This window comes from Polychytrium aggregatum (assembly GCF_025602895.1).
Source record: "Polychytrium aggregatum strain JEL109 chromosome Unknown BJ171scaffold_42, whole genome shotgun sequence".
In the NCBI taxonomy this organism is placed as follows: domain Eukaryota; kingdom Fungi; phylum Chytridiomycota; class Chytridiomycetes; order Polychytriales; genus Polychytrium; species Polychytrium aggregatum.
Genome location: NW_026516244.1, coordinates 343,045 through 367,745, shown reverse-complemented (window position 1 = coordinate 367,745; position 24,701 = coordinate 343,045). Strand labels below are relative to the sequence as shown.

General features: G+C 55.0%; 6 protein-coding genes across 6 annotated transcripts; 2 read left to right on the top strand and 4 right to left on the bottom strand.

The window, feature by feature from the left end:
* Positions 1-4,472: 4,472 nt before the first annotated feature.
* On the bottom strand, positions 4,473-6,133 carry BJ171DRAFT_602065 (Rho GTPase activation protein; the record flags this gene model as incomplete). Its single annotated transcript, XM_053115135.1, has 5 exons — positions 4,473-4,840; positions 5,014-5,129; positions 5,299-5,518; positions 5,693-5,914; positions 6,052-6,133. The coding sequence occupies 5 exons, from the start codon at positions 6,131-6,133 to the stop codon at positions 4,473-4,475; spliced, it is 1,008 nt and encodes a 335-aa protein (XP_052963284.1).
* Positions 6,134-6,897: 764 nt separating this feature from the next.
* BJ171DRAFT_632240 (uncharacterized protein) lies at positions 6,898-10,161 on the bottom strand (the record flags this gene model as incomplete). Its single annotated transcript, XM_053115647.1, has 13 exons — positions 6,898-7,031; positions 7,121-7,285; positions 7,384-7,596; positions 7,671-7,899; positions 7,991-8,512; positions 8,637-8,753; positions 8,896-8,964; positions 9,036-9,077; positions 9,283-9,348; positions 9,455-9,517; positions 9,717-9,782; positions 9,892-9,954; positions 10,087-10,161. The coding sequence occupies 13 exons, from the start codon at positions 10,159-10,161 to the stop codon at positions 6,898-6,900; spliced, it is 1,824 nt and encodes a 607-aa protein (XP_052963283.1).
* Positions 10,162-12,866: 2,705 nt separating this feature from the next.
* BJ171DRAFT_219981 (Cys/Met metabolism PLP-dependent enzyme-domain-containing protein) lies at positions 12,867-14,920 on the top strand. The gene is made up of 6 exons (XM_053106473.1): positions 12,867-13,000; positions 13,220-13,606; positions 13,774-13,883; positions 14,017-14,064; positions 14,167-14,323; positions 14,427-14,920. Exons 1-6 carry the CDS (start codon positions 12,928-12,930, stop codon positions 14,837-14,839), a joined length of 1,188 nt encoding a protein of 395 aa, XP_052963282.1. The 5' UTR covers positions 12,867-12,927; the 3' UTR covers positions 14,840-14,920.
* Positions 14,921-15,361: 441 nt separating this feature from the next.
* On the bottom strand, positions 15,362-17,812 carry BJ171DRAFT_519416 (oxidative stress survival, Svf1-like protein). The gene is made up of 7 exons (XM_053112350.1): positions 17,748-17,812; positions 17,449-17,550; positions 17,025-17,146; positions 16,810-16,829; positions 16,587-16,605; positions 15,970-16,428; positions 15,362-15,853 (listed from the first exon to the last, which is right to left on the bottom strand). Exons 2-7 carry the CDS (start codon positions 17,456-17,458, stop codon positions 15,428-15,430), a joined length of 1,056 nt encoding a protein of 351 aa, XP_052963281.1. The 5' UTR covers positions 17,459-17,550; positions 17,748-17,812; the 3' UTR covers positions 15,362-15,427.
* Positions 17,813-18,144: 332 nt separating this feature from the next.
* Positions 18,145-19,640, bottom strand: BJ171DRAFT_632238 (uncharacterized protein). The gene is made up of 4 exons (XM_053115646.1): positions 19,217-19,640; positions 19,039-19,095; positions 18,769-18,877; positions 18,145-18,446 (listed from the first exon to the last, which is right to left on the bottom strand). Exons 1-4 carry the CDS (start codon positions 19,355-19,357, stop codon positions 18,361-18,363), a joined length of 393 nt encoding a protein of 130 aa, XP_052963280.1. The 5' UTR covers positions 19,358-19,640; the 3' UTR covers positions 18,145-18,360.
* Positions 19,641-20,340: 700 nt separating this feature from the next.
* BJ171DRAFT_219912 (uncharacterized protein) lies at positions 20,341-24,615 on the top strand. Its single transcript, XM_053106471.1, has 16 exons — positions 20,341-20,534; positions 20,759-20,951; positions 21,179-21,283; positions 21,431-21,448; positions 21,652-21,743; positions 21,875-21,897; positions 21,977-22,118; positions 22,294-22,425; positions 22,562-22,728; positions 22,865-22,959; positions 23,048-23,289; positions 23,445-23,603; positions 23,778-23,832; positions 23,932-24,046; positions 24,160-24,295; positions 24,416-24,615. Exons 1-16 carry the CDS (start codon positions 20,433-20,435, stop codon positions 24,422-24,424), a joined length of 1,785 nt encoding a protein of 594 aa, XP_052963279.1. The 5' UTR covers positions 20,341-20,432; the 3' UTR covers positions 24,425-24,615.
* The last annotated feature ends 86 nt before the right edge of the window (positions 24,616-24,701 follow it).

Here is a 24,701-nt window from a genome sequence, read left to right as displayed (position 1 = left end):
GGCGGCGGGAGAGAGCGTCGGCCTTGCCGTTCTTTGGACCGGGGAGGTACTGGATCCGGAGGTCGAACCGAGACAGGAACTGCGACCACCGGGCGTGTCGCTGGTTGAGGATGCGGGCCGACGCCAGGTATTCCAAGTTCTTGTGGTCGGTAAGGACTTGGACTGGGTGTTGGGCACCTTCGAGGTAGTGTCGCCAGACCTCGAAAGCCTCCTTGATGGCCAAGAGCTCCTTCTCATAGATGCTGTAGTTGCGTTCAGCATCCATGAGCGTGCGGGAGTGGAAGGAGCACGGGTGCAGGTGGCCATCGGAGCCGCGCTGGGACAGGACGCATCCGATCGCAAAGTCTGAGGCATCAGACTCCACGACAAAGGGCTTGGATGGGTCGGGGTGCGCAAGGACGGGCTCGGAGACGAAGGCTTCCTTGAGGGACTGGAAAGCCTTGTGGGCGTCGGGGGACCAGCGGAAGACCTGGGACTTCTTGAACAGGAGCGTGAGCGGACCGGCGATCTTGGCATATCCGTCAATGAAGCGACGGTAAAAGTTCGAGAACCCAATGAAGGAGCGAAGGTCGGAGACATTGCGGGGGACGGGCCAGTCGACAATGGCGGAGAGCTTTGCTCGTTCCATCTCGATACCCTTGGGCGAGATGACGTAGCCGAGGAATGAGACCTTGTCCTTGGAGAACTCGCACTTCTCCAGCTTGCAGTACAACTTTGCAGCCTGGAGCTTGGCCAGGACCTGCTTGACGTGATTTGCATGCTGAGTGGGGTCAGCGCTGTAAATCAAAATGTCGTCAAGGTAGGCAATCGCAAAGTTGTCCAGTTCATCACGAAGGACATCGTTGATGAAGTGCTGGAAGGTGGCCGGAGCATTGGTGAGTCCAAAGGGCATCACCAAGTACTCGAACTGGCCGTAACGAGTGCGAAAGGCCGTCTTCCACTCGTCGCCTGCGCGGATACGCAGCAGGTTGTAGGCCCCGCGGAGGTCCAGCTTCGTGAACACCTTCGCGTCCCGGACTCGGTCCAGCATCTCATTGATCAACGGTAAGGGGTAACGATTCTTGACCGTGATCGTGTTCAATGCGCGATAGTCCACGCAGAGACGCAGAGAGCCGTCCTTCTTCTTGACGAAAAGGATCGGAGAACCGGCGGGAGAGGACGAAGGACGGATGAACCCTTTGACGAGGTTGTCGTCGAGGTATTCACGAAGGGCCTTGAGTTCGGGCTCTGACAGGGAGTAGAGCGGTCCGAACTTGGGGGTCTTGCCGGGCTCCAGGTCGATCGGGCAGTCGTACGTCCGGTGCGGGGGCAACGAATCGGCTTCCTGCTTCGAGAAGACTGAGCCAAACGACTTGTACTCCTCGGGGATCGACGTCGAGAGGGGCGTCGGATCCGGATCGGTGGCAGGAAGGACGAGGACTTGGAACACAGTCAGGGGGTCGGGGCTAGACTGTGTGTCGAGGACGGACTGCTCCAACGACTTGTACCTGATCGCTTGGACACGGACAGGAGCGGGGCTGGGAGCAACGGGACCGGGGAGACCAGGACGGACGGAGACGAGACCGGAGGGACCAGGACGAGCAGCACAGGAACAGGGCACCTCACTCGGAACACAATCAGAATAACGTTGAGCGATCACTTTATTCTGATCATCTTCGCGAGTACAAACGGTGCGAGGCGAAGAAGCGAGCACCACAGTGGTGTCGGTAGAGGCACGAGGGAAAACATTGGGTGTGTCGCCAACAAGAGGAAGGGGAGAAGGAGAAACGGAAGAAACGGAAGGGAGGGAAGAGGCATCCACAACCTTGAGGATGTGGTTTGCAGGACGGGGAAGGCAAAGGAGTCCACGAGCCCAGTGGAACCTGGGTTCGATGGACTGCAGCCAGGGATAGCCAAGGATAACAGGTTGGTGGGGAGACTTAATGACATCAAAGGAAAGGTGTTGAGTGTAGTCCCCAAGAACAATCTTGAGGGGTTCCGTCTCAAAAGTGATGGGGCCGGAAGAAAGTGGCTGGCCATCGACACCTTGGACAGGGAGGGGAGTGGATTTGGAAACGAGGGGGACCGAGAAGCGGTCAACAAAGCTCTCGTCGATGAAGTTGCCGGAGGCACCAGAATCGACGAGAAGTTGGCAAGAGAGGGAGCGACCAGAAGGGAGAACAAGAGAAGCGGAGAAAACGGGAGAAGACGAAGAAATCGACGAGACGCACGAAGAAGGCTCGGAGCAGAGATCAGTGTCGGCAGCATGGTTCGAGCAGATGACCAAGTTCGCAGGTGGTGTGGAGATCGGGAGCTCTGTCAAAGACATCTGGGAGCCAGATGTGCCCTTAGAAGAGGCGGGTTTGACAGAGTGCGATCCACCACCGACTACATTGATCATTCCACACATAGCCATGCGTTCGACACTTACCTCATGCTCCTTACCATCGACGCTTGCTTCTGGAGGAAGGGGAGACGGCTCCAGATCTAAGCCTCCACTTAGATCTGGGCCTGGTCGTTTCCCGACTCGAAGTGTTCCTCCTCACCATCATCGTAGACGATGGTTCGGACAACCTTCGAACGGGGACGGGAGCCGGGAGCCTGAGGACGGGAGCCGGGGAAGCGGGAACCAGAGGCGGGAGCACGGGAGCCGGACTTGAGGGGGCAGGACTTGGCGACGTGGCCGGGCTTGCCACAGCGGAAGCAGAGGCGCTCCTGGAAGCGGCGGTTCTTCTCCTCGGGGGTCAGGCGGCTGACGACGGCGGCGTCGATCTGCATCGGCTCGGAGTAGAGAACCGGAGGCTCCTGGGCGGGCGGCTGGAAGGACGGGGTGCGGGAGTTGAAGGCCTGGGTGCCGAAGGAAACAGGGCCAGTGTTTCGGAGCTCGTTGTTGAGCTCGATGATGCGTGCATCGATCTTGAGGCAACGCTCGACGAACGGGACCAAGCGGAGAGGGAGAGGGTCGATGAAGGAGAGGCGCTGCTTGATCTCCCTCGACAGGCCACGGCGGAAGGCGGAGATCTTGGCTTCGTCGTTCCAGGGAAGGTCGGCGGCAACGCGGAGGAACTCTGAGGCATAATCCATGCACGAGCGGTTGCCCTGTGCCATGGAGGAAAGGAGCAGCTCGGCAGTGTGGGTGCGGTCGGGATCGTCAAACGCTTGGCGAAAGCGTTCCATGAACGAGTCGAACGAGTGCAGGATTTGATCGTTCGACTCGATCAAGGGAGTCGCCCACTGGAGGGCCGGACCAGTGAGCAAACTCAAGACGTAACCCACCTTGACTTGCTCGGACGGGAACCTGGATGCCTGGAGCATCATGAGCAGGCGGCACTGGTTGACGAAGGGGCGGAACTTTGACCTGGTGCCGTCGAACTTGTCCGGGGTCGGCATGTGCGGGAGCTGTGGGGCGGCGGAAGAATGTGTGGTCCGGAGGAGAACCAGTTCCTCCTGGAGGGCAACGATTTGGGCCTGGAGTTGGTCCATGTGGGCTTTGAAAGTGGGGAGCGAGGATGCAGGGAAGACAACAGAGAATAGAAGGATGAGGGCAGCAACGAAGCCTCAGCCAAGCAGGTGGTCAGACAGAGAGAGGGAGTTCGAACAATATGTGAGGACCACGACAAGCAACGACACTGGACGACCAGGTGCTTGGCGAACAACGATAAGCTATATTACGACTTATCAGATAACAACAAGTGTTGTTCGAACTGCAGATACAAAATGGGTGCAAGAAAGGAGGGGCTTTATAGCCAAGAGGGAAACCGAAGGGCGAAAGTGGGCGAGAGGGGTGGAGCGACAAACGAGGGACGAGATGGGGGTGCGAGGGAGGCGGAGCTGCTAGAGAGAGGGGCGAAGCACAGCGCAGTCGGAGGCGAAGTAAGAGTCATCGGCGCCAGCCAATCAGGGAATACACGCCAAGACAAACAAACATGACTCACGGTGCATCACGCGCAGCAGTCCACACGTGTTCCCAACGTGCATGATCATCACAGCACTACACTCCCACATCGAGTGGATGCATTACACTCCCACATCGAGTGGATGCACTACACTCACACGTCGACACATCAATACCAGTCGATCATCGCCACAGGAGATCGACCGAGTGTAAGGACGGGAACAATCGCATGGCTTGCCCACTGGTGCCTATGAAAGTTCAGTAGGCTTCAGGCCTCTGAAGCCAGAAAGTGGCTGACCGACTGTAATGGGCCACGAGCGGCAAAGGCTACAGCTTTCTCAAAATACAACGGTACACCCTGTTTTGAGTCAGGGGTTTCGTTGTTTTTTCTCTGGGTCCTGAATACACCCCGTCCATCGTCCATCCTGACCAAATCGTGTGTCCAGGGAGGCCAGCACTGTGGTTGCCGTTGGCAATGTATCGTATCGACAGAATGATCGCGGAGACCCCACCCTAGGACCTCACTCGGAGTCAGTCGAGGGGCACGATTGAAACAGGCGGCCCGTTTTCCTGAGAGTAAAAGGTCTACGTTGCTCAGTTATGCTTTCGTATCTGTCTCAGGCCGGGGTCCTGGGAACTGTGTCAGATACGAGGCATCCAGGATTTCAAAGGGCTTGAGCTCCGGTCCAGTGAGCAAAAACTGCGTCCAGTGTTCAATCAGATACTCGGTCACAAAGGAGCATCGCTCGTATTCGTCGAGCGACTGCTTTTGCTGCTTTGAGCGAAGGATGTTTGGGGCAAAGATCCGCGCGAGGTTGTGGGCCGTCATTTGGTTTTCACTCGACCTGGCTGCAACTTCGCCAACGAGACATAGAATGCTCTCGAAGGCAACAATATGTGGCGGGGGCAATAGTAGCAGCAAGAATCGGAAGGCTCGGATTCGCATCGCCTTTTCACAGGGAAGGTCTGGACACACCAGGCAACGAATAACACCGCAGAGTAATGAGCTGCGTCCTTGCTTTGGATTGCTCAAGGCCAATATCTTTGTCGCAGGGATCGACGACAATCCGGCAGCGGCCCTAGAGACCTGGAATGCCTTTGCGATTTAGCTCTCGACTGCTCATGGGCAAGACTCGTACCGATGGCTTTCAGAAACAAAGGATAGAGTTCGGTGGGTATCAAGGGCTCTGGGAGCTCCCGTATGTATCGCTTTAGTAGATCTGCGGCATCGTAGCTAGTACAGCCTTCGAAAGTACTATGATCAAATCATGGAAAAGGTGAGCACTCCCGCGATCGAGTCGCCTATGGTCGGATTGCATTGGCAACCGGATCGATTTACGTTCCAGCCGCCCAACGAGCTTTGATTGCACAAAGCTCCCGATGGAGATATCATTGCTATGAATACGAACCATCCCAGACCATACGTCGGCGCCGTATCGAATTGTTGAGCAAGAGCCTGGATCCTCTTTTCCGAGCCGTTGATCCGAAACAGGCCGTTTGTGCCGAGCCCTGATTCCCGGATCTTTCGCATGCATTCGTGCAGAAGAATCGGTATTCTACGACAATTGACGGCTTCGGTGCTTGAATGATACGGCACGCCCGCGAATTGAACTGCCCGTACGAGCTGACACTTTGAAATCGAGACTTGATGCGCGGCAGTGCGTGGAAGGGCACATCAAAGCGAGGGTCAGCAGGGACCCAAGCAAGCTACAAGGCAATGGCAAATATCCGAGAGTGTCCGAGTCACCTCGGGAGGTGACTCAGCGGATATGCCCCACACCGAGTAGATGGTCCTTTTGCCGCCTCTGCGATAGCTACCTGGGACAATCGGCTCCTTCTTGCTGCCCTTCAGGGGCCACCATCGACGCTTCGAACAGAACCCTGTCTGCTCGTTGATTGTTCGGATGAGGCTCTTGTCGATGCACTTGCTTCCTGTTTCTTGGAAGATAGTATTGAGCCGTGCCAGTGAAGCGTCTTGCAATGTCTTCAAGTCGTCCAAGGTTAGGTCTTCAAAGCTCCGGCCCTGTTGGTCGACATTGACTGGCCAAGATAGCACCATCCTCGCGTTAGTATTCAGAAAGGGCAGTTTCAGATTCGTTGGATGTCGCTGGGGACTGAAGCAGCCGTTGCGAACAAAAGATTGCTCGGTTGTCTCGCCGACAATGCAGGCGTTGAACCTTTAGAGCCCTTTGCTCTCGGGAGGGTATGGCTGCTTGTAAGACTTGCTTTGGACTGGCTCTCGTCGGCGACTTCGGACATTGAGCGCCCTCGCTGGATCTGGGACGAGCCCGCTCCATCTGGACTTGACATTATGATGCTCTTCTTGGGTTGGGGAGGTGAGCAGATGAGAGAAGCAAGAGACTGCTGCACAAGAGATTCGCAGCCGTGTTGATCGGGTCGAATCTGCCGAAAAGAAAAAAGGAGAGGTCCACTCCTCTTTCTCATCCAAATCGGAGCGGCTCCTTCAAAAGCCGAGTGACATATACGATACGCTTTGCTCTCAAGAAACCCATCCCCTCTCAGGGACAGGACACCCACTTCGCGTTGGATGCAGCATAATATTCAAAACCAATGCGCCCTGTCTGCGGCACCCACGAGCACTAACTGTCGGGACAACGGGCACTTCATTCTGCAACAGGGAAATTCGCGCGTTCGCTCACTCATCCAGTCATCGATTCGTCCACCCAGTCATCAATCTGCCCTTCCATTTATCCAGTATCCTCAATAATCACCCAACCTGTGATAGCAAAGGATGAGATAGGCACCAAGTCTTCGCTGACTCAGGCTTACTCGGTACATTGGGTGATCCCGTATCTAGCAGAGGCATCACCAAGTGAAGGACCTTCTCGATGGAGGATGTCTGGCGAGTGCACCTGGCAATTAACAACCCATCGATCCATGTCATAGTTTGCAAGTCGATCACTCCAACAGGGGTCGACACTGTATTCAAGGCTGCACTTTCCAAGGCAAGCAACCGAATCTTTACTGACAAATCGCGCAAAAAATAGCATCAGGCCAACTCTCTACCATTTTGGTCGTGCTGCAAGTTCCATGTTGATTTTGTCTTGTTCATTGATAGTGGCTTCCATGTGCTGGTAGGCATTCTGCAAGTGCTGGAATTTGACTGTGTACGTCTCCTGATCCTCGGGATGCTTATCTGTCCAAGCGGCAAGATGGACAAAACGGTTGGTAAACGACACTGGTGAGACATGTTGCTGGATTGCAGGATCGTCTTAGTTTACTCACCTGGATGGTACTTGAGGCTCATGACTCGGTATGCCTTTGTGACGGCCTTCAAGGCCAGGCTCGAGTCCTGTCCGAAAACGCTTTCCTCACTGAGCTGCAGCATGTCCATCGCCCAGTTTATCGTTTGGAGTCGTTGGTTATAGTCATTGAAGATATGACCGAACCCTAACAAGACAGGTAGTAGCCGTGGGCTTTAGTGCGAGCCACCACGGGACTCTTTCAAAACTGTGACCGGTAGAGCCCGCAGCTACAGCATCACTCACTGTCGGGCGCCAGGTTCGCGAGGTTCGCGAGAGCCTCCACGGCCATCCCAAGGAATCGCGGACCAAGGCCTATAGCGCAGCTGGCCTTCAATTCAAAATAGATTTGCAGCGTTCCTTCGTAGGTGCCCTCCATATCCTTCAAGGCCTCCAGTGCTTGTTCGTATTGATCGATTCGAGTCAACGCGTCGGCCTTGAGGCTCAAGAAGTGGTTTGCTGGTGTGAGGCAGTAGTTAGAACTATGATCGAGACGAAGACAGCAATGAAAGCCATCGAACAGAGCGACTCACAGTGTATATTATCGAGGTAGATTCCCTCGATGATTTTGACATACTCAGCGGCCTCACTAGACTTGTTGATTTCCACAAGAACCTGGCCCTTCAGTAGCAACATATAGTATGAGCTGATGCGGCTATCTTCGTTCAGACTCTGCTCATATGTCTGTGGCAACAAGCCGGCATTCTCAAGGATGCTGAGGGCTTTTGTGACATAGAAGAGAGCCTCGAAATACGAGTCCGACTAGAGACCAATCGTCCCCACACAAGAAGATTTCGTTAGTGCCGGAGGCTGAGTGTGCGCGGCTGACCGATGATGCAGGCAGCCTCCGTACCAAATAGTATGACATCGCATGGTTGTAGTGCCCCAAGCTGAGTCTGATGGGATCAGTGACAACGGCGGTGTACATCACCATGAGCATGCTAGCAAGGCCGCATAGGCGGGCTATTTCTTCGTAGTCAACAGATTCGTTGGCCTTCTCGATAAGAATGTCATATTGTCTGAGAACTTCACTCGTGGTGGCCTCAAAACTCCATGTCGGGTTGGCATCCACGGAAGGAGAGTTAACAGAGCCACCAGCGAGCTGCTCCGGGGCTGGCTCCCGGCTTTGAGTATCATTGTCATATTGAGCAGCATCGCACATGGGCTCGGGACTGGGTGGTTGGCTATGTTCGCTACCCTGCTCCATCGAATCTTCGTTCTTGGATTTCTTGGTCACTTCTGGCTTGGATTCTAATTCGGCATCAAGAGTCGAGGCGCTGTCTGACTGGTCGGAATGGCTTTCCAAAGAAGAGTCGGGTCCATCGAAACAGTTACAAGATTGCGCATTATTCTGCTCCGTAGTATCGGCGGTCGCCTGTCCAGCAGAGTTTATGCAGAATCGCACATTGGTTAGCCAGATCGAGAGCCGTGGATGCACGTATCGCAGGAGATGAATAAAAGCGGCCGTAAATTCTGTAGTTCAATATATCCACGCCCACCTGTATATCGTCTGAGCAACAGGACACGATGCTGAAGAGGTCCATGTAGCCAGTGCAGTATGCAATGGCGAGCAGTGAGATGACCATAATGAACATCAGCTGGAAGATGATTGCGAGCTGTTACCAATCGATATAGGAGTTAGGGCAATGGCCATGCTCGATGTTCGCAATCAACGATGCAAACTCGCGCGGACGTCCCGCGCCGATCACTGTGGACAAAGCCAGCCGCTCTGTGTCGAGCAAGAGCAATTCTACATACAGCTTCAATAACCTTCAGAGTCAGGTTGCTTTCGGCAACATAAGCCACACTTGCGCCGTGGGCGATGGTCTGGAAAACAGAACGCATCAGATCTTCTATCTACGACAGCAAGCACGTTTATGAACAGTCCTGCGGCGAACCTGCGTGGTTGGGGGCTGGATTCCATTGGATAGGTACATTGCCTATAGCCACAATGAAAACAGTCAGAGCCGAGCCTCCAGCACCCCAAAAGCCCCAGCACCCCAAAAGCCCCAGCACCCAGAAGCATCAGCACCCAGAAGCATCAGCACCAAGGGAGAGCTGCGGTCATCTCGGTCAAATCGGCACTGCGACTGTGCAAAAGGACAAAAATACCACAAGGCGTGGATGATAGCGAACTCGCCCTACCATTTGGAGGATCCTGGTCGACTCTGTAGTGATGTATGGGGTCTGGTCCTCTTGAGCTTCGAGCTCCTAGAGATGCAGCGCAATCGAAACAGCGATGTTCATTCACTGGGCCGGTAGAGCCGACAGTGCTTCTAACCTCGATCATCGCTAGCAAAACATAAGGCTACTTTACCTTGCGGAGGTGAGCGGCAATTTGACAGGGTCGGCTTTGGGTGCTTGTGACTCCAATATCGGACTGGAGAGAGTCAGGGCATGTTAAGGGTCGATGATCGAGAGTGTCCGAGAGGCGGGTATACCGATCTCGATGAAAGCAAGCTATCACCGGCTGAACATGACGAGTCTCTTTTCTATCAAGTCATAGACACAAAGGATGCATCGTGCGAGAATGACTCATTCAGACGCCACATCCCTTAGCACCCTGGCGCGCCGCTGACTCTCAATTGACATGCCTTGCCAGACGTCGTAGCCTCGAGGTTGTTGCTGTCGGTGGCATGGTATCGCTTTAATAGGACAAAGGTTGAGCGTTAGCATGGTTGCAAGCTCCCGGCGAGAGATGCTGGAGATGTGTATGTGCATGAGGCAAGGGCTTGATGAACAGCAAGGGCCTACCACGCTTCCAGCAAGAGTGCCGATCGGCATCGCTGAGCTCAGGGAAGCCTCGATAACATGGATCTAGCAGAAAAGGTTGAGCACACAAAGGGGTTGAGTCTAAAAACAGGAAACTGAACCAGAGACTCAGATCTGACGTAAAGCCGAGACTCAGTACGAGTGAGCAACGGGCACTCAGGCCGCTGCACTGCCTACCGTCTCGATAACGCATGGCTGTTGGAGGAGTTTCATGATCAAGATCAAGAGCAGCAAAATTTCAAGGAACTTCATTCTGACTTTAAGACTGACTGAAATCATTCGGACTACGGGGCCGATGGTGCTCGACCCCAGGAGAAATGTAGCGGGCTATATATACGACCAGACCGTCGCCATCCCGCCCTTTCCAAGCGATGGGGGAACGAACCTCAGTCCCGCCAGTCTCGACTGTACCACCAAATTGCAGCGGATTGCTGCTCGGAAATGAGTATGTGCAAGTGAATTTACCCTCACAGAGACTGCCGATAAGGACAGGGAGACAGTGGTTTTTGGCTGCGGATGGCCGCGCCCGCGAAGAACCCAATGAGCCACACAGCAGGGCAAAATACTTGCGATCGCTACTGCAAGTGTAAGACACGCTGAAAATGGCGGAATGAGCTGGGGAGTGCACCCTTTATGCGCGGGTAAGGAGAGACAAACGATATGGTCACGGGTGAAGCCAGTCCGAGTGTCAGGTGAGCGGCTGCCCGTCCAGAGGAAGAGATTAGGAGGAGGGCGAAGGTGGAGAGAGGGAGTGAGCGAGTGAGGGGAGAGAGTGGGTATTGGGGGGGTGTGGAATTTTGGGAACGAAAGGCGAATAATATGTTTGGGTGCTACGGCACTGAGTCACGCTCGCAACGAGGGTTTCAACCCAGCAATCGCGAGATCTGATGCTCCGGGGCGAAACCGCCGATGAGTCAGTTTATGCTTGGACCAACGCGACTCCAAGGACGATGGCGATAAAGAAATAAACACGATACTGATATTACTGATTTCTGAGCTTCGGTGCTTCGGGGTGGTAGTTTGAGGAGTGTCGATGGTGTGACCGACACAGATGCGTTAGTGTTCCAGGCGAACACCAATACACTACCGGTTTTGAAGCTCCCCTATGCTTTCTGGAGTATTGTTGCCACATCACAACCACTAGTAAAGTATTATTTGTGCTCGCTGTGCAGTAACAGCGATCACGGTTACTCGCTGTTATCGCTCCTTTGGTTTCTTTCGCTCCTGCCTCCAGCGTCTCTGGAAAGGCCACTAGCTCCCAGCTCGACTCAAGGGCAGCCTCGGGGGACATGGGTGATGCGCTGAATTTGGAGCCCAGCGCAGGACCAAAATCCCGCGCCATTTTTCAGATGCGAGCGGTGGGAGGAGACATGGCCGAGTCAGGCTCGGGGCCTGCACCGAAGGGTAGAGAGGGTCGGTGTGGCGCAGGAGGCGGAGATTGGCCGACAGGAGCACGGCCAGTACCAATACCAACCCGATCAATGTAGAGGCCAATACGGAAAAAAAAAGTTGAGTCAGAGGAGGGGTGATAGGCAGGGTGTTGGAGCAAGCCGAGCTTGACCAAAGTGGGGTGGAGTGGGGTGGAGTGGAGTGGAGCGGACGATCGGTATCGGGTGTGGGCTTTCAAGAGCTGCATGGCGACGGGGAGTACAGCGGGTCAGGGCGACCTCTGGGCAGACCGCTGTTTGGGCTGAAAATGGACTTGGATTTCATCTGCTTTGAGTGCTCGGTGCTGAAGAAGCTTCGTATCGGCTGAGGTAGCGGACCGAAGCTGTCCTTGAGGCATCCAGGTATAAGGGCAAGCTGAGTCATTAACCCATACCTTAGTCGCCCAGCTCCTCAGCAGACCTAGGTGCGGGTCCGAAGCTGGGCGAGCCGGGAAGTATATTCAATGACTCTGTTTGGATATTTGTTATCGCACTCAACCTGCCCTATTTCGTGCATACCTTTTGCTGTTTGTCACAGCCGATGCGCACACACACACATATATACAGCGTATCCGTTGAGTCATCGTGTGGGCTTCTGGGGCAGATCTATCCGCCATCATTATTCAACTGCAATACCGGCATTTAAGGTGTGGTCCAGACTCAATCGCTCAGACTCAGCCATGAGACCGATTTGCAGTTATGTTGTAATCATGAGCCACCGGATCCACCCTGTAAGTGCAATATCATCAACTGGCTTCGAACAGTGAAGCCTTCTCGCTTTGTTCACTGTGTGGGAGCCCCGGGTTTCTGAAAATAGTCGACCAACGTCTGCCCTCCCTATCTCCCACGCACGTCTCGCAGACCATGCTCGGATGTGTTAGAGTTCTCACTCGTCACACCGCCTGGGCTCAAGCGGCTGCTTCAGCGCCAGAGTGCAAGGGCGGAAGGTGATAGGCTGGGAGGGTCAAACCGAGGGCGTCTGAGCACTCCGTGGCCAGCTGCGATATGTCAACCAACAGCATTGACGCTTGGACTGGCTGGAGCTGGCTGGAGCTGGCTGGAGCTGGCTGTGCAGAGTCGGCCCACAGCCACGCTGCCCCAGCGTTCATCGAGTTCACTCCGGAATGGCACTGCACCGACACAGGAGTATGAAAGCCGCCGCCACTGCCTCAGCACCAGGAGGCCGCCCAGCGACGCCACCGGCTGCTGATCTGCACCGCCAGCACCGCCAGCACCGAGTCCCGGCGTGCCGGCCCTCCCGTCCAGGGCCGGATGGCCATCCGCCCCGTGGCCGCCCCCACACCCTCCGGGGCCAATCAGCGTCGCCGCAGCCCGCAGTGGCCTCACTCCGGGGCGGACTTGCGCAAGACAGCCGCACGGCGGTGCCGGCGTGCTTGCTCTGTGTCGCAACGCTGTGGGGCTGGATTGCGCGTCGCTGCATCCACAAGGCCGCTGACAAAAAGCAAACGACCCCAGTTGGGATATAAATCCCTGCGGCCTCGTCTCGACCTCTGTCGCCCTCGCCGATCAGATCTGCGCTCGCCTCACTCCAAAGCCCATCGCACCTTCCGCACTGTCCACTCCCGTCGCAATGGCCCACCACCAGCAGGACTACTCCGACTTCAAGTTCGCTACCCGCGCGATTCACGCCGGCCAGGAGCCCGGTATGCGCTTACCGGTCTGCAAGCGAGTTGCTGTCGCATCCACACACATCTGGCTTGGCGACACGCACCGCAATCGCATCTCTGATGCCTCGGGAGTGGCCAAGCGGTTGCCCTGCAAACTCCTCAGTGGAATGTGCATTTTCTGACCCCGCATCTTTTCTGACCCCGCATCTTCTCTGACCCCGCATCTCCCTATTCCCCTCTCGCCGCCTTGCACAGACCCCGTTACCGGCGCCGTCATTCCTCCGATCTCGCTCTCCACCACCTTTGCCCAGGAGGCCGCGGGTGTCCACAAGGGCTACGACTATTCCCGTGCTGGCAACCCCACCCGCACGGCTTTCGAGACCGCCGTTGCTGCTCTTGAGAACGGCAAGCACTGTCTGGCTTATGCTTCGGGATCCGTCACTACCGCCAACGTCACGGGTCTGCTCGCCTCCGGCGATCATGTCGTTAGCGTCAACGATGTCTATGGCGGCACCTTCCGGTACTTCACCAAGGTCGCCAGCAACAACGGCATCGACGTCACCTTTGTGGACCTTTACAACCCCGAAAATCTCCGATCGGCCATCAAGCCCAACACCAAGATGATCTGGGTCGAGTCTCCCAGTGAGTAAAAGGAGGGAGGAGGAGATTGCGATCGACTCTACACACTGTTGAGAGCAGCGCTTACGATTGCTTGAACAGAAGCGATGAAAACACGCTCAGGCGGATGGGAGCCAGCAGCACTGCCCCTTGATTGCTAACGACTGCCAATTTTGCTCGCGTTGCGGCAGCCAACCCCACCCTGCGTTTGGTTGACATCAAGGCTGTCGCCGAGATTGCCCACTCCTATCCCAACGTCTTCCTTGTTGTCGACAACACTTTCATGAGCCCTTTCTTCCAGGTACACTGCTGGCGATCTTGTACTGCGCGATTCTAGATGGAAGATGAGCTACCTTCCTCGAGGCTCCCGTCGAGGTCCTGTGCTGTTTCTCGATGACATCCTCTGCTAACCCGAATGCCCTTGATGTTTGCAGAATCCTCTTGAACTCGGTGCCGACGTTGTTGTTCACTCTGTTACCAAGGTGAGTGCTACCCCAGCTACAGGAGCATGGCGGTGTTCACTCTTCTGTAAATGGCGATGCCCCGTGCGAGCACTGTAATAATCCGTCAATGTGCTTTCGCAGTACATCAATGGCCATTCCGACTGCGTCATGGGCGTCGCCATCACCAACAGGGAGGATCTTTACGCTCGCCTCCGATTCCTTCAAAACTCGATCGGCGGTGTCCCAAGCGTGTTTGACTGCTTCCTTGCCAACCGTGGTTTGAAGACCCTTCACCTCCGTAAGCCGCCCGTCGTGATGAACTGTGTCTCACAGCTAAATCTCCTGGCGACATGATTCCGTAGAACTGATGGTTTCGGTGGTGGGGTACGCATCGAATATAGGCATGAAGCAGCACGAGGCGAACGCCATCAGAATCGCGCACTTCCTGGAGGCCTCGCCACTGGTCTCCGAAGTCATCTATCCAGGCCTTCCTTCGCACAAGCAGCACGAGCTCGCCAAGCGCCAGCAAAAGGGCTTTGGCGGCATGCTCTCGTTCCGCCTCAAGAACGGCAACCTCGAGACTTCAAACAAGTTCCTCTCGGCCCTCAACCTCTTTGCCCTTGCCGAGTCCCTGGGCGGTGTCGAGAGTCTTGCCGAGCTGCCGGCGGTCATGACCCACGCCTCGCTCACTCCTGAGGCCCGTGCAGCCCTCGGGGTGACTGATAGTCTGATTAGAATGTCGGTTGGGATTGAGGATGGCGACGATCTGGTTGCCGATATCAAGCAGGCTCTCGAGAAGGCCGTTCAGCTCTAAAATCCATCCTTTGCTTGGCGATACCGCCGGTCCAACTCCCCCCCTCCGTGAATCTACAATAGATAAGACCGTTTTCAGCCATCTCTTTGAGCATTTTGTGGCGAGATCCCATACTCTGGGTCGATCAGCAATGCTAGCCACGCACCTGCAACAACGACCCGACGGCGAGCTCGTCTTGGGCTTCATATTGGCAGTGCTGGAAGGGAGAGTCTTGCAAGACGTGTCCCCTCGACCGCTGCTCAAATGCAGATTGCGCACCCTATAGAAGCACTGGCGCTGGGTTGGGAAGTGCCTCCATCACAGTTGATGCTGTCTATTTCATTCTGAATGAGCTTTGACGATGATCACAGACGGTTTCACTCGAGCACGCAGGATCTACGGACGCGGCTTCCGACTTGAAATTGCTGGCGACGCTGGCGACAGCAACGGCGGCGTAATCGTTGGATGAGACCCCATTATGGATGCCGCTCACTAGCCACCACTCTCTTTCTCAACCATGACCATCGCTCGGTGTCCCCGTTTACGTTTTAAAGAACTATATTTACGTAAATTGATCGAGCAAAACCTTGCGCCTTAAAGTTGGCGGGCTCATTCATCCATTTTGTACGTAAACGTCGTCTCCAAGAAAGCAGAACCTTCGAGAATGCGTACTTCATCGCCGATTTTGACCGAAACTTTGGCTTTTTCCACCCAATGGTAGATGTATGGGGCCATCACGAATGTTTGGAGAAAGACTCGCAAAAAGTAAGGCAGCTCGCTCAGCACATCGATACGGCCGCGCATGTGTGCGGCCGGGGTCTCGAGGAGGACTTTGAGTTCTTGGCCATCCTTTGTTTTCCCAATCCACTCGTAGTGCAGACGCGAAGGGACTAGATATCCGTTGGTGCTGTCGGGCTCGGGATCGATGTGAGTGGCGCAATTTTCGAGAGTGACCGCGACGGTCTTGTCGTTCAGGACCAAGATGCCTTCGCTCGACACGTCAATGTCGTATTCATAGCCATCGGGCATCTCAAACTGGATACGGCCGCAGATTGGATGGATCAGAATGACTTTGGGTCCTCAGGAGGCCATGACGGCTTCCACCGCTCAATCGACACACCTTCAAGCAGCAAATCGGCTCGAGAACTCACCTGGAGCAACAAAAGTGAATCTTGGTTCGTCTGGAAGTTGACCCAGTTCCATCGACCAGGGAGTGTGGGCTTGTTGTGAATGTAACGCAGGATGGCGCCTTGAGCATGCGGCGCCGTCAGAGTCTGGCCATCCACCTTGATGGTAGCGTTGACCTTGGCCTTGGGTATAAACTGGCTAAGCACGTAGCCGTTGGCGGGTTTGTCTATGAAGAAATTCTTCTGTCCGCCGTTAATTTGGCAGCCTTGATCGGTGGCAACAAACTCAAGTTCCATCGACAGCTCGTCAGGCGCGCTGCTCTGGTAAGAGATGGTCCATGTCCAGGTGTCTGGATTGAAGAAGAACGTCGACTTTTCACAGGTGGCAGAGTGTCGATCAGGAGACAGCACCATGGCTGTGCCAGCAAATGATGCGGTTTTGGTGTAGTTTTGGCCGTTGGCATGATAAAATCGCCCCGAGACCTATTAGGTTGGCACATGATGCATAAGATGTAGAAGCATGGCCGCGGAGTGCAAGGGAAATTGAGTTCCGGGGGGCATTGCAGCCGACGCATGCTCAATTTGTGCGATGTGCGATATGCGATATGGCGTGCTATCACAACTGAATCGCAACAGCTTACCTGGACAGAGGGGCTCCAGCTGGTGTCCCAGATCAAACGGGCATATGGGGTCAGCATTAGCCAAAACGGATCTCTGAGCACCGATCGCATGGCATCACGAACTTGGGGCAACACTCGTCTCATGATATCTCCGCTCTTGGCCATCGCCTTTCCCTCCATCGTCAGTTTCAATAGCAGTGCACCCTTCTTCATATCAGATTCGAAGCAAAATCAATCGACATACCCAAGAGTCGAGTAGATTATCTGTGATTTCGAGTGCCAAGCAGTACGAGTGTACACGAGGGCAGCCACAGCCAGCGACCGAGACGAGGAAGTGGGAAATGCAGATCGGGTGAGTATATAACAGGCATATGAAAGCGCTTGTGCAAGCTCTGCTCGTGATACTATAAAACCAGGCTTCGTTTCGACTCAGTCGAGAGGACGGGCGATTGCTCCTACCTGAATACATGCGACGTGGCCCTCGTCCATCGTGAGGTAGTAATTGAAGGCTTCATTGGCCCCACTCACATTGAGGCGCCACTTTAGTTCCTCAACGGGAAGATCAATGCGATCGATGGTTGCTAGTGCACCGATCCACAGCGAATCAAACAATTAGACGCAATACATCCGTAGAGGCGCTTCTGGACATCACAGTCGGCTGCAATGAGTATCGGTCATGCAGCAGCAGCACCGGACCCAGCATTGGAGTGCATGCACATCCGGACATACACAGGCCCGATGTAGAGCAATCGCCGCTATGACATGGCATGATACGACATGGCATGACAGAGATGACCACCAAGGATGGTAACCCGTGCATCAAACGAGTCCGCCCGGCAAGGATCATATCCGCCACACAACACCTCATGACATCTCATCGCACCTGGGTTCATTCGGACGCTTGGAGAGGACTATGGAATGCTAACGCAGGCTTCGGAGTCGCAGAGCGAATGTGTAGTGATTCGATGGAAGGGATTGGTTGAAGCTGGGTTGGAGTATAGACAAGAGGGTAAGAGGCGCGTGAAAGGTGCAGATCTGGATCATGCTCAATCGAGCGGGAGAGCGAGGGAAGGCCGCAGATACTGATCCGGTAGCTCGATCCAGATGCTGCAGCGAGAAGAATGCAGCGACGGATGATCTGCAATGTTGGCCGAAGGAGAGACGAACGGGCGTGGATCTTACCAAGGGATATTCGAGCTTTGCTTGTTGCTGGGCAGACGCAGAGAGGACTGGCCGGTGGGGTCGAGATGCGTTTGGAGAAGGCGGGGTCGGCGTCCAGCAGCCCCGCCCTTTTGTTGGCCCGCGTCGCTGTGGTGTCACGCCATGTCAGGGTTCGCTTGGTCATGTGGGGGCACTCTGGGGATGGCGGACACGAGCGCTTCCAGAAGGATGCGGATTCCGGCAGATGGTCATCGAGGGATGGTCACCGGCAGGATGGTCACCGACGGGATGTATGGATGTCGGTGTTGGCGGGAGGCTGCCCGCATAGTGCTCCTTTCCCACACCATGAAGCACATCCCACTGGCCGTGCCCTCCGGACCACCTCGATTCATGGTGGTTGCAAGGGACGTACGTTGTCACCAGAATCCGTGCTCATGCGCCAGCACGATGCGGAACTGCAGCTGTGTTGTGAATGTATATTTGCGGACGCCGCAATGAGGGCTATCAGGTGGCAATTCCTGGATACCTCGCTCGTGCGCGCGCAGGCTGGAAGGAGGTCGGGCTCGACAAAAACTACATTAGCGAATCAATCGGTTCGACATCGAGCTTGTCCGTCGGGTTGGGCCGAGGCAGTTTAGTGGTGGGCGTCGTAGTCGACGGGCTTCAGACGCTGGGGGAGCAGAGCACCGTCGTCATTGTCGGTGGTGAAGTCCCACTCATCTGGACAATTGCAGAGGAAAGATGGCGATGGCGATGGCGATGGAGATGGCGATGGCGATGGCGATGGAGATGGAGATGGAGATGGAGATGGAGATGGAGATGGAGATGGAGATGGAGATGGAGATGGAGATGGAGATGGAGATGGAGATGGAGATGGAGATGGAGATGGAGATGGTAGTGATCGGTTGTCAGCGAAACATAACAGTGCAAGCACCACATCCATGGGCGGCGAGAGTCTGATACGGGAAGGAGCACAGCCAACGACGCCCGACACACCGGCACTTTGACGTTGCCATGATTCTTGTCGTCGGGAAGCACCTACCGTTGTAGTTGTGGGGATCATCGATGGCGTTGTACAGAGCGGGCCACTCTTCTTCGGCAAAGGCCTCCTCACCCTGAACAGCGCGGGCGGGGGCAGTCTCCAGCTCGGGCTAGAGTATCATCCAGCAATGTCAGCAAACAGCACAGTTTATCTGTGTCCGTTGTCCATGAGGCCATTCGCAGACAATGCACGTCTACGAGAAGAGAGCTCCACGATACCACAACCAAAGACATTGCTTCTGGTGGTGTCCAACGAGTAATCAAACATTACCTTGGGAGGGGGGGCAGGAACGGTGAACTTATCGGGGATGGCAACCTTCTCGGTGGTCTAGATCGAGTTGACAAATTCAAGACAACGAGCTGATCAGCTAAAGTTGAGCTGGAAGTCGGTCGCATCTTGGTTCTGTATCGTTCCGCACCAGAGCCGCATGCAACACTCAGAATCTAACCTCCTTGGGCACGTAGCCACGGATGGCATCCAGGTACAGCTTCTGGATGAAGTCTAATAGACGAGTTGCCGAACCAAACATCATTGAGCATATCGACCGATATAGCACAGCGTTGGTCCCAAGGCGCATATCCGAGTCCATTGTCCATGCCGCCCATGATATGGTTCCAGCAAAGTAGCCGTAACAATCATCCAGTCCCAGGTTCGGTAGGTGTCGGCAATTCCATCAAGTGTTCCGTCGCAGATGACACGCATTCAGGTCGACATCGAGGAGGAGAGTCCAGCAGCACAGCCGTTTGGACATGAGCCATATCCAGAATCATATCGTCGACGAAACGCATCGTTCGGACATCAAGCAGAAGAGAATTGATTAGGATGGAGGGGGATCGGGCCATCGGGCAGCATGGGCTGCACATGGACAGCTGAGTCACAAGTCGGATGCAACAGTTCTATACCGGGGGCCTGGGTGGACATGGCGCGGATGGGGGTCGGAGCCACGCGGAAAGCGACGGCGGCCTGAAATGCCGGCAAAGAAGAGACGGGCAGTGGATATACGGGTGAGTGGTACTCCCCATGCCGCTGATGCATACGTGGCCGCCGGAGAGCGACGCCAGATGCGCGATCCATAATGCATATCTTGGTGACGACGAGGCCGGGTCGAGTCGCAAGCCGAGCAACGAGAGGGCGCCTGGTTGCCTGGAAGGAGCACGGCCGAGACGCAGCGAACGGACAGCGGTACCTTGATGGGGGCGATGGCAGAGCGGGCAGCGCGGAACATGGCAGACGTGTGTCGAGACCGAGGCTTGTGCGAAAAGGCAGATCGAGGAAGAAGCGCAAGCAAACCGATTCTCGGGCTGTCGAGGAATGCTTTGACAAGTCGCCTCACGCAAAACGAAAAAAAATGAGCGAGGCGAGGAGCGAGGCGGGGAGCGAGGCGCGACCGAGAGCCGGCGAGGAGATCCGGCTGGCCGGTGCGGTTCGAGCCGAGGGAAGCCGGTAATTAATTTAATAGATGCACTTGCTCCTTGTGCCTTGCTCCTGCTCCTTGCTCCTTGCTCCTTGCTCCTTGCGCCTTGCCTCTTGCGTCGGCGACAAGGCCGCGCTGCTCCCTGATCCAGCAGCCCACATCGGCTTGCTCCTTGGCCGCCATCTCTGCGCATAACCCTTCGCCGACACAGCGCTTGCTGCCATCATCGATCCTCGAAACCGGCAAAGCCATGTCCTTTGATTCCATGCGGTGCCCGAGGATCGCTCTCGTGGCTCTGCTTGTGATTCTGTGTTGGATCCAGGCGGCATGGGCCGACGAGCATTCGCACAGGGTAAGTCTGCTGCCAGAGGCTACTTCTGGATCGGCACTGCCGACGATATCGACTTTTACCCTGGGGCCGAACCGACCAGCGGTGCCGTTGGAGCCATGTGTTGCCGTGCCATGTGCTTGTGATGTTGTCATTGTCCTGGCATATTCCGCGGAAGCATCTGGCCCTTGGTCTCCCCCTTGCCTTGCCTTGCCTTGATCTAATGCTGGTACATCACTGTCATCCAGTATCGAGACAGTGAAGAGGTCGTCGTATGGATGAATACCGTCGGTCCCTATGCAAATAGCCAAGAGACGTATGAATACACCCAACTACCCTTCTGCCTCGGCTCCAAGGACGTCGAGCATTACCACGAAACCCTGGGCGAGGCTCTTCTCGGCGTCGAGCTGATCGGGCTTGGTGCAGACATCAAGTTTGCACGTATGTAGTCCGAGTCCGCTCACGCTTGGAGCGGCGTATAGATTTGGGAGTGGGGTTGATTGCATCAGTGTCTGAGGTCCTGCCTGCATCCAGCCCGCAATCGAGCCCTCCCAACTCGCCGGGCGTTGTGGCTCAATCTGCCGCCGTTCCTTTGAATACTCCATCCCATGCACCACTCCATCTCATCCAACCATCCAACCATCCGACCCTGGCCGCGCTCGTCCCAGAGGATCGTCAGAACACCACCCTTTGCTCGACGATACTTCACAGCAAGGAAATCAATCTCTTTCGCTACTCTGTCCGAAACAACTACTGGTACCAGATGTTCATTGGTGAGGCCGAGGTTGTTGTCTCCTGAAGCATCGTCCAGTCGGGACAGACGAGAGCAGCGCCTGGGTCGCTTGTTTTCGCCCAACCGGCTCGAACTGACTCGCAATGTGCTCCTACTCCACCAATTCATCTTGCTTCTGCGGCTCCAGACGATTTGCCGATATGGGGTAAGCTGGTTTCATATGATCGAGCTCGAGGCGATCGGCGATACAGTGGCGTGTTCAAATTTGATCTGTAGCAAGCAATCCGATCCTAAGCATTATGAGCAGCCAGACTCTGCTGCAGACGGAGAGCAGCTGTATAATCAGAGGCTCCCTTCGTTGGCCATCATCGATCGTCGCAAATGACCCTAACAACGTCACCGTGCTAGACTATGTTGGGCATATCGATGACCAGAAGCCGACACCCGACTTGTATCTTTACACCCACAAGACCTTCCAACTTTCGTACAATGGTGATCAGGTAGCCTTCCATTCGCCCAAATTCACTTATCAGGCACGGGACTTATGCACGAGTGCCCCTGGATCCACGGTCCCATGCCCGTTTTCTTTGGCTGACGGATATACTGATGTCCCAATCGATGCGCTGTCAAGATCATCCATGCAGAGGTGGCAAGGTGAGCAACAGCCATCCCACGTGCCTCAGTCCGTGCCTGTGTCGAGGTGCTAACCCTGTGTTTCCCGATGGCTGCACAGCTCGAATCCGGTGTTGCTGCCGAGCCATCTCGATGGGACCTTGTCCATTGATTTTACGTATTCGGTTGAATGGACCGAAACATCGGACCCATACTCTACCCGCTTCTCAAGATATCTGGACAGTGACTTTTTCGAGCACAAGGTACGCTGAGGCAGGGCTGTAAGATATCGACAGGGAGCACGAACGATGCTCACGATTTGAAGACTTTTGATCCGTTATGTGTGCGCTGGAGCGGCAACACAGCCGGGATTAGACGCCGCTGCTGGCCCGACTCATGTGGCTCACACCGACCATCTTCGGCTGCAAATGATTCCAGATTCATTGGTTCTCTATCTTCAACTCCTTCATGATGGTGATATTCCTCGCTGGACTGGTCATTCTGATATTGATGCGGACCCTCAAACACGACTATTCGCGATACAACATCGAGGACAATCTTCTCGATCTGGTGGGTTCAACTGGCTTGCGAGCGACTGGAGAGATGCGGCCAGGAACTTTTTGCAGTCTGTCGGTTTCAGCCAAGTACACCGCGCTCTCGTTGGATCAACATCTAACCAGTGATTTTTTTGGTCTGGGTATAACAGGATCGCGATCTTGGCGATGAGTATGGATGGAAGCAGGTTCACGGCGATGTTTTTCGCCGCCCTGCCCATCTGAGCATCCTATCGGCGCTCGTGGGGACGGGCATCCAAATGGGATGTTTGATCCTTGTCCTGCTGACGTATGCGATCGTCGGAGATCTATATACGGAGTAAGATTTCCGTCGGGGAGGGGCGCCGTTGGTCCTGGTTGTGGCACAACAGCATCGGCATCCGGTGTGCGAATGCCGCTCTGCCCTTTGTGCTTCACCATCTGTACTAACGACACCAAACTTTGTCTCCAACCAGGCGCGCGACGCTGCTCACCGTGGGCATATTTTTGTATGCGCTCACGGCACTTATCTCGGGCTTCTTCAGCGGAAGCTACTTTGCCAAATACGGAGGTATGCGGGCGAGCAACTACGATTGTTGCGCTTTTCGGCGGAAGCTCCAGAGTCGCTGCTGATCACCGCTACCGTCTGTGGTCTGTAGGCAAAAATTGGACCTTGACGATGCTGGTCACGGCCGGCCTGTGGCCAGGCTCGGTCGGCATCGTGTCCTTTCTGGTCAACTTTGTGTCGATCTCGTATTCGTCGTCCAAGGCTATCCCTTTCACGACAATGCTCGCGATTACAGCCATTTGGTGCTTTATTGTGTTTCCACTCACCTTGCTGGGAGCCATCATGGGTCGCAACTGGTCAAGCGAACCCAACTTCCCCTGTCGAGTCAACCCGGTAGGCAGGAAATCCGATCGCTTGTCTCTTGCGATGGGCTTGCTATCGGAAGACAGGCGACTCCAGTCAAAGGCTGAGAGCGACGTCCTCGATCCGGGACTCACCACATGGCATCGATGCAATGCTTGCTCATACTCACTTGCCTCGCCGCTCAGATCCCTCGGCCGATTCCGGAGAAGCCCTGGTATGCCGAGCCATCGTTTATCATCATGGCTTCTGGCATTCTTCCATTTGGCTCGATCTTCATCGAGATGTACTTTATCTTCTCCTCATTTTGGGGATACAAAATCTACTATGTATATGGATTCATGCTGGTAAGGCGATCGAATGAGCAGTCACCGAAGTGGACTGAGAAATGCAGGTGTCGACTCGGGTCGCAGGCTCGGATGGGCCTGGATACGTTTGTGCAAATGTCAGATATGTCGCCGATCTATACTCATCTGGTGAATCAATCGTGGCTTTAACCGCCGTCCCGATCTTTGCGACAGGGTGTATTCGTTATCCTCGGCATTGTGACTGCTTGTGTGGCTGTCGTCTCGACATGTAAGCCAAGAGAGCAAATCCGGGTCCGGGCCATCCGGCTGTGTCTTCGTAGGAGGCTGTCGATGATCGCGTATAGGACTGACTCCATCTGCCCACCAGACCTGTTTTTGAACTCTGAAGACCATCGATGGCACTGGACCAGTTTCTTTGCGGGCGGATCGACCGCATTCTACATATTTTTGTATTCGATCTACTATTTCCAAGTCAAGTCCAAGTAAGCGTCGCAGCATGTCGACCCCTCCCCCAGCCCGGCCTGCGCTTGATTGGCAATGGGTCGGCCTTTTGAGTTTCATCCTGTCGCCACGACTCACTCCGGCCGGTCCACAGGATGTATGGCGCCTTTCAGATCATCTGGTACTTTGGATATACGGGCCTGGCATGCTTTGGTATGTTTGTTTTGCTCGGTACAATCGGCCACCTCGTTGCCGAGCGTTTCATCCGCAGAATTTACACCAACGTGAAGGTATGTATCACCGGAACGCAATACAAGTCATCACAGCGGATTGCATCTGACCACCGAGAGCCACACACCAGTGCACATCGTGACAAGACGTGCTAATACCATCGATGGCTTTGTTCCCAGATCGACTGAGCTATTCGAGGAGAGCTTCTAGGCCACTTGGTGGGCAGCAAGCTGTAGAGCCACAACACGCCCACGAGGCGCCCTACGCCGTATGTCACTGACCGCATATTTACAGGAAACTGAAATGAGGGGTGGAGGCCTGTTATCGGGCTCGGCGAGTGAATTTCTCCGGGTCCCGAATACACCCTCATCCACCATGACCAAACAGCGTGTCCAAGGAAATTGGTATTGAACAAACCGCGCGACATCGTGGGAGTGCTAGCAAACGGGAGGTGCCATGGGCGAA

What these genes read in the sequence shown, in the direction of transcription:
- BJ171DRAFT_219981 (XM_053106473.1), top strand. Translation starts at nt 12,928, where the DNA reads ATGGCCCACCACCAGCAGGACTACTCCGACTTCAAGTTCGCTACCCGC. An exon ending in TTGTTCACTCTGTTACCAAG is followed by an intron (nt 14,065 to 14,166) that starts GTGAGTGCTACC and finishes GTGCTTTCGCAG; the next exon opens with TACATCAATGGCCATTCCGA. An exon ending in TTTGAAGACCCTTCACCTCC is followed by an intron (nt 14,324 to 14,426) that starts GTAAGCCGCCCG and finishes CATCGAATATAG; the next exon opens with GCATGAAGCAGCACGAGGCG.
- BJ171DRAFT_519416 (XM_053112350.1), bottom strand. An exon ending in GCCACGTCGCATGTATTCAG is followed by an intron (nt 16,830 to 17,024) that starts GTAGGAGCAATC and finishes TCGAAATCACAG; the next exon opens with ATAATCTACTCGACTCTTGG. An exon ending in ATTCACTTTTGTTGCTCCAG is followed by an intron (nt 15,854 to 15,969) that starts GTGAGTTCTCGA and finishes GGCCGTATCCAG; the next exon opens with TTTGAGATGCCCGATGGCTA.
- BJ171DRAFT_632238 (XM_053115646.1), bottom strand. Translation starts at nt 19,357, where the DNA reads ATGGACTCGGATATGCGCCTTGGGACCAACGCTGTGCTATATCGGTCG. An exon ending in TTCCTGCCCCCCCTCCCAAG is followed by an intron (nt 18,878 to 19,038) that starts GTAATGTTTGAT and finishes ATGATACTCTAG; the next exon opens with CCCGAGCTGGAGACTGCCCC. An exon ending in TGATCCCCACAACTACAACG is followed by an intron (nt 18,447 to 18,768) that starts GTAGGTGCTTCC and finishes GCAATTGTCCAG; the next exon opens with ATGAGTGGGACTTCACCACC.
- BJ171DRAFT_219912 (XM_053106471.1), top strand. Translation starts at nt 20,433, where the DNA reads ATGTCCTTTGATTCCATGCGGTGCCCGAGGATCGCTCTCGTGGCTCTG. An exon ending in CTACTTTGCCAAATACGGAG is followed by an intron (nt 22,960 to 23,047) that starts GTATGCGGGCGA and finishes TGTGGTCTGTAG; the next exon opens with GCAAAAATTGGACCTTGACG. An exon ending in TCCCCTGTCGAGTCAACCCG is followed by an intron (nt 23,290 to 23,444) that starts GTAGGCAGGAAA and finishes CTCGCCGCTCAG; the next exon opens with ATCCCTCGGCCGATTCCGGA.